The 7,669-nt window shown below is 42.6% G+C and overlaps 1 protein-coding gene across 1 annotated transcript; it reads left to right on the forward strand.

Annotated features, from left to right (window-relative positions):
- Window positions 1–2,607: 2,607 nt before the first annotated feature.
- Window positions 2,608–7,183, forward strand: LOC307064841 (ciliary microtubule-associated protein 3-like; the record flags this gene model as incomplete). Its single annotated transcript, XM_079721546.1, has 6 exons — window positions 2,608–2,626; window positions 2,864–3,006; window positions 3,636–3,734; window positions 4,469–4,599; window positions 5,992–6,109; window positions 7,115–7,183. The coding sequence occupies 6 exons, from the start codon at window positions 2,608–2,610 to the stop codon at window positions 7,181–7,183; spliced, it is 579 nt and encodes a 192-aa protein (XP_079577672.1).
- Between the last annotated feature and the right edge of the window lie 486 nt (window positions 7,184–7,669).

Here is a 7,669-nt window from a genome sequence, read left to right on the forward strand (position 1 = left end):
ACCACTTTTGGATAATCCCACCTCCTTACATCCCCATTAATATAATTCACCTTGCACCCAAGTGTGCTGATGAGACTGAGCAGCCAGAGCCTCAAATTATGGAGTCAGCTCTCTTGCTCATCCTCCCCTTCCCAGAGTCAACACACAGTTCGACATGCTGCCTTACCAAAGACAAAGACTTCACTCTGCTGAGGATGCCAAGCCAGGGAGGCGGGAAGGTAGCCAGAGGCACTGCAGCCTGCAAAGGGGAGAAGAGGGGTCTGGAACAAGACTCCGAGCCTAGCTCTGAGCTGAAGCTTCTCAGGTGAAGTCACTCAAAATCCCAGGATCACCTTTATTCAGTCTCCCAAGCCCTGCTAAGGCAGTCCTGTCCTCATTCTTGACCCTCACAACCTACATCTACCCATCAGCCTCCTGCCCTTTCCAGACGTGAGTCACGGGCAAGTTTCAAAACAAAGCATGAAGATAACAACTCTGACCCCTTTGTTCACCCATCCAGGAAATGTAAATGACCCACCCAGGAATCAGCCCTTCCTCTTGGGACCCACTGCATGAAATGGGGTCAGCAGAACTTTAGTGGGAAGAAAACAATTTTGTCACTTGTGTCAAAGTGACTGGGCATCTGGTACCTACACTTTGACTCTGGCCAAGGAAAGCCTCTTCCAGGTGGATTCCTAGTACCATCTAAAAACAAAACGGCCAAGGCTAGGACTGAAAAAGAAAGAGCATGCACTCACCTCGGTATGAATTCAGAACCATTTGCTGAGCAAAGTCCCAAACCTTGATGCTAAGAAGCAAAAGGAAACAGAAACTTAATGTTGACCTACACTGTTTACATAAAAACATGTGTTCAAACAAGAAATTCCTTTAACAGACATATCCTATGTCTTTGCCTACTGGACATCCGATACAGCCTATTTTTACAGTAGATCGAAAAATCTCTAAGGAAACCTTATAGACATGGCATAATTAGTCACTGGGTTCTTATAATAAGTCCAAAACATTACTTAATGAGGCCAGTATGACACTAAAGACACACAAAGGAGGCCTAGAGACTCAATGGGAGCAGGGACTCACCAGAAGTCTTTGCTACCACTGACAGCTTTTGTGCCAGAGCTCAGCACACTGACTGTAGACATGATGTCATCATGCTTATACTTGCAGAACTTGCTGACAATGAGTGTCTCATTCTCATCCAGCTTCCACAATTCAACAGCACCTATTGGGAGTGGGGAAGAGGGTGAGGAAAACAAGCTTGGATTATGCCAAGACAGCAATTCACTTCTAGGATTCAGGTAGTCCATTGTCAATAAACTAACAAATTAAGTTATTCCTATAAAAGCAAAGTCTGCATCTTTAGAATGTTTAACTAACTCTCAAGCCATTTGGCTTTATTCTGGCATTACTGATGTCCTACTAACAGTCCAGAAAATTAGGTGGGGAAAGCTTCTAGAAAAAGACAGGGAAAGATGGAATGGCTAGTAAAATCCATTTTCCTGCTTCCAGTAAGAAAACATTGCAAAATAATTCTTAGGAGACAAAGATGAATCTCCACAATGATCTGTGTAACACACAGTCCAGTATGGTTAAATCTTCTCTGTTATTTGGACACTAATAAATATTTGTTGAACAATTTGAATAAATGTCTTACAGAGTCATAAAAAATATGTTGAATAATTCAGTGTCTTCTCAGTGACTGGCTAAGTTCAAAACCCCTCCACATAGCTGTCCTGAATAAGTAGTGTTCAAGCTCAACTGCCAGAGAGGCTCAACTTTTAATGTCCCACTTTTACCTTCCATGGAATGTCTGCCAACATCCAAATGATGTTTTTTTAAATTCCAGAGTCTCCATTGCTGAGCCTGATATTCAAAACAAAGAAAGCAAAATGGGAAGAAACGGAAAGATACAGGTAGTACAGATTGGACATTCTTTTCTCTGAGGTGCACATTCAAATTTTTACCCATTTTTAAAATTACGTTCTATTTCTTACGGTTAAATGTTACTTCTCTCTCCCTCCGCCCCGCCCCCACCCCTGTCCCACGTATAGATAATTTTTCTGATATGATTCCCCAACCACCCTAAAAACCCTACTGTTACTGTCCCAGAGATTCTCTCAAACATTATGACCATACACCCCTACCAACATGAAAATCAACATTGATAAACACTATCATTAAATCCACAGACCCTATTCAAATTTGGCAATTGTCACAACAACACATCTTTCTTATCTCATTCAGGAATACGTGTTGCATTCGATTTTCATGTTTCATCAATATCCCTCAGTCTGAAGTAATTCCTCAGCCTTTTTATGTTCCTCATATCCTTGGTACACATACAGTCACTTTGTTTTTGCTAGTTCACACTCTCCTGGGCTCCTGGCCCTGGAGGTGCAGGTTCCCACCCAACGTGGCTCCGGGGCAGCTCCGGGGCAGCTCCGGGGCAGCTCCGGGGCAGCTCCGGGGCAGCTCCGGGGCAGCTCCGCTTGCCGCGCATGTGTGCTAGGAGCCACTCCCCTCAAGGAGCACCGGAACTGGAGCTGCCGGCCAGCTTCTGTTTCCTAGGCAACGCAATACACAAACGCTGGCCCTAGTGGCACTGGTGCAATGCACTTCGACAAAGCAGGTGAGGAGGGCTGAGTCAAGAGTAGAGGCGGGAGGAAGACTGAGGAGACTGGGAAAGACCAAAGGGGAAAGGAGGGAAATGTGTTCACCCCCCTCCTTGGGTTGGTCACGGCTTTGTTCAGAGTTCTGTCTGCCCAGGTCTCTGCTCCCCCTCCCCACACCCCACCTGCCCCCAAGCTCTCACTTAGACCATGGGGCCTTCCCTCATGTGGAGTTTCTCCTCTTTCTTGCTCTCCAGAGACGCTGGTTAACTACTCCTTTGGAACATGTCAACAGAGGAAGCTCTTTCCTCACTTCCACCCCCCAAACTTGTTGGGGAACAAGTTTCTCCCTCTTAGGGGAGCGCCCCACAGAGGGCCTGGATGTTACATAGCAGAAGATGTGAGTATTCACTTTTCTTTAAATAGGTCTCAGTTCCCAGACTATCTAAGGGTACCTAAGTTTCCTGGAAGAAAAGCCCTGTAAGATTTGTGACCTTCAGGGTCCCAACATGAGAAAGTGCCCTGGTCCTCTGCAACCAGCTGTCAGGGCCAATATCAGAAATTGCGTTGCTTGCATTGCTCCCCTTTGAATCCCCACCAAATGCAAGCCTTGGCTTTATGCGGCCCCCAGTATAGTTCCCACACCCTTCCCACCTACAAAGGAATCAATAGCTCCCCTTAGTCCAAACCTGGACTGTGGCTGTGCTGGTAGGTCAGTTTATGAAATCATATAATCAGACTGACAACTGCATGAGAGAAGATTCAGCTCTGTGGGCCTTAGAAAACTGGATTCACTGGAATGCATAGAAATGTCATTCACTCTACCTATCCAGCCACGTTCCTTTGTAGAGTTGCCTGTGTTACTTATGTAATTGCTTGTATGGTCTTGATGCAGAGGAATCAAGAAAGAAAGAGCAACTTTGGCAGAGAAGATTCAGGAATACTCTAAGTTCATTCTGTTTTAATAACTATAATGTTCTCTATGTGTGTTTTTTCTTTCTTTCTTTGTTTTCTATATACTACCGGAAGAGGTATGGCTTGGCATACAACCTCTCTAAGATCCCGACCAGTACAAAAGGATATGCTTTTGGAGCCAGAACAGCTGTGAGGTTTAAGCCAATCAGCAAGGTTAGAAATGTCTGAATGTACTTAGCTTTTAGTGTGATCCATGATGCTGCATGTATTTGCATTGGGGAACAAAGCTAGAGGTTACCTAAAGGACATGCCCTGAAATTCGAGAAAAAAAGTCATTTAGATGAAAGCTACTAAGAAGCCTATATGAAAAGCTTAGATGTTAACATTGCAAATGTGTATGTGTGAGTGTCCGGGGAGAGTGGAAAATAATTCTCAGAAGGAATGGTACCAAGGCAAGGCTTCAGTCCTGAGATACCTGATGTTAAAATACTGGAAGCTTTGTTTATATGCATCATATTATCTTGTCAGTTAAAAAACAAATTCCAACTTCTTCACCCTTTTGTGTGATTGGACTTCAAGTCTTCAGTATAGGTTTCTAATCTCTTGTTGGACATTTTCTTGATGCTTTAGCTCGAGAGGGATACTGGCTCTAAAAGAATCTCTGAGCGGGATGGTGGGATGGTGGGGGTAGTAGCTGCAATAGTTACCTTGGCTCTCTACCCACCATAGGTTTACTTCTACAACCTAAGCATTAGGTACATTTAGGTAGCTGAACCATACCCTTATCTTGGTTTTCTACCTATTGTAGGTCTATTTCTATAGCTTGAGGTGGTTCAATCATAGCTGATAACATGAACAGGGAGATGATGATTTTGTTTTTTCTACTTAGAAGGCTTTACATGCATATATATTACCCTCTAACCTATTGATCTTTTTCTTGGAAATAGGATATGACACCTTACCCAGGCATGTACCAAACAGTTGGTCCTCAGGAGCAAACACACAAACAAAATTTTGCTCCATTTAATGCCTTGTTGCCTCGATTTAGGACATACTCTAAGGACACTTGTTATCCTGGGTAAGTTCCCCTCTTTCTGGTGCACTTCAACAAAGAGCAATAGGAAAGGAAGTACAAAAAGGGGTTACATCCCAACCATGCCCTCTAAATAAGAAACTATCTATCTTTAAAGATTCAACCTCTTGCCTTCCAGGTCTCTAGAATTACAAAATTATTATAGAGGATAGTGATTCATTCAATAAATATTTATAAATGGCCAAGCAGTTTTGTAGGTTCTGAAGATTTTGCACTAAACCCACCATGCAAGGTTCCTGATTTCTTGGAGCTTACACTCTAGAGTCCAGACAGGTGAGAAGCAAATAAACAAGAAAATATCAGTGGTAATAAGGAGAGTGACCATATAATTTATTAGCTAGTGTGTCACTTCTGAGAGTGAAAGGGGATCTTACTAATAATTATACCAAGACTGTAGCCATAAGCTAGGGCTGTCATGAGCACACCAGGAAGTATAGTGACCTAGTGATGTGCTTAATAAAACCAAACAAGATGATATGATATGGAGTGATGGCTGGAATCTACTTTGGCAAGGACTGTCAAGATAGGTCTTTCTATGGAAATGACACCTGATCTGAAATCACAGTGATAAGACTAAAATGGCCCTGTGATGATCTAGGCCTAGAGCTTCCCAGGCAGGAGGAACTGCAAGCACAAAGGCTGTAAATTGGGAAGAATTTGGTGTGAGGAAAAAGGAAAAAAGACTAGTATGGCTACAGTGTAGCGGGCAAGGAGGAAATGAGAACAGAGGAGGAAGAGGGGCTAGAGTATATAGGCCTAGTAGACCAGGAAGGCATTCTAAGTGCTTTAGGAAGCCATTCAGAGTATGCAGAATTGTAGGGCACAGGGTCAAGGTCTTTCTTTTACTGGTGAGAATTCCAAGGATCAGAGAGTGAGTGTACCTCTCTCAAGGTTTCAGTAAAGGAGTAGAAGTGTTAAATCTTGATTCCCATGACCATTCTATGTGTTATTTCCACAGCAAAGAGTCTACACCAAAAGACAAAGTGTTATGAACAAAGGCAATACAAAATATCCCATTGTCAGGAAATTTCACATCATGGGCAGAACTTAAGCATCACTGTGGAAGATCTCTTTTATCATCCATCATTTCTGGGATCTTTTGGTATCTCAGCTAAGAATACTGAGGTTCAGAAATATTTTAAACGAGTCGATTTTTACCCTCACTGCCTGTCAAGACTAGAAATCTTGAACACTAACATCTATTTAGAAATACACTAACTGGCAAAGGAACACTATGCTTGCCTGACATTAAGATCTAATCAGTCTGTTGCCTTTTCTAAAGGAGTGAGGACTAGTTCAGGTGCACATGTGGTACTGATGAGGTTTGTATATGGTCACTAACTCATTCAACATAATATTTCATATTTTTATTTCTAGCCCTGGCACATATAACCCAGAGATAAAGGCACCCAAAAAAATCACCTGGCCAATGAAATTTGGATCTCCAGACTGGGCCCAGGTTCCAAGTCTACAGAAAAGGACCCTGAGAGCTGAGGTAATAAGATTGGACTTCTATGGAGCCCTGTATTTAATACTTCACGTGTATTAGTGATTCTTAACCAGGAGTCTGTGAATAAACTTCAAGAAGTCCTTGTTCCCCTGAAATTACTTGCACAATTTTGTGTGTATATGGATATGGGGATCTTTTTGCAGAGTTACACAATTTCACTTGAATTTTAAAGATGTGTGTGCTGAACAAAATTCACATTTTCTTACTTAAACCTCAAACAACCTTTTGTGGTAGTCCAAGATAATTATCCTCTATGATTGAAGAGTAAACTGAAGCTCAGACGGATTAAGCAGCTTGTAGCTGTGACTCCTAAGCCACTTCTCTTTCCATCACAACACTTGAGTATTAGATCATCAAGCGGCTGTAGATCATTCTGGCAAGAACATGGATACCAGGGACGGACTGAGTGGGTTCAAATACTAATTCCATATTTGCTTGCTGTGTGTCCTCTAACTTTTCTAAGTCTCAGTTTGCTTGTCTTTAAAATGGATGTAATAATAGACTCAATCTGATAAAGTTGTGAAGATTGAGAGATCGTAGAAAAGTATTTAGCACCATACCTGTAACATAATAAATGCTCAATCCGTGTCAGCTATCATAATTCCAGAGGTGCCCTTTTTTCCCCTAGTGGAACTTTGGATTAATTCTATAAGTATTTATTAAATGCCAAATGAATTAACCTAATTGTGATAGGGCCTATCGGTAACATTCAAGAATTAAACACATAATCTTTGTTTTCAAGAAATTTACCAGCTATACTTGAGTATTTACCAAGAGAAAATAATTCCTATGATATATCCTAGAGTAAGATGACAAAGAGTAGATGTACATAGCAATGTTGAGAGACTCACTAAGGCTAGGCTCCTATGGGTTGGGGTTCAGCTAGGCCACAACAGCTCTAACGTACAGTTCTATTTTGCACAGCCAAGAAGACCAGAGGCAGAGGGTTCTCATTCTAATATTAACCTAGACAACATTCTTCCATTGCAGCTGCCCACAGACAAAGAATTTAGAAAGCATCGGAACCGTGTGGCTTACCTAAGCCTGTATTACAACTGAAAAGCTGTGACTACCTTCATGTGCTCCTCCTGACCACACTCTCCAGGATTGAGGGCAGAGCTGCTCTTGTCCTTCTGCATTGCTCTGGCCCACCTGTCTGCCAGCATGGGGCACAGGGAGGGGCAAGGGGCTCATAACCACTATATAACAGCATAAAGACTAGTTCAGAGGGCTCTCTCTCCATGTGCTGGTTTGTTGTGTATACATGTAGATGGGCCAGGGGGGTTTCTACTGAGTGTTCAGTGGGGTGGCTTCACTTTTCTGAAATACTTGTGGGTCCCTGCCCTCTAGCTCTAATTCCCAGGCACGAGTTTTATGTTTTCTACCACTAGCCCTGGTGGGTGATAGGAGACTGTTGGTCTACACATATCACAGATTTGGATGACTTGCTTGGCCTTGTGTTTGGGCTTGCTGTATGCAGAGGATTCTTAAGGCAGAACAAATGTTTTAGGAGCTCTTCCAATTCCTGGACAAGATGGCAGAGTA

Source organism: Hyperoodon ampullatus (genome assembly GCF_949752795.1).
Source record: "Hyperoodon ampullatus genome assembly, chromosome: 2".
NCBI classification, from domain to species: Eukaryota; Metazoa; Chordata; class Mammalia; order Artiodactyla; family Ziphiidae; genus Hyperoodon; species Hyperoodon ampullatus.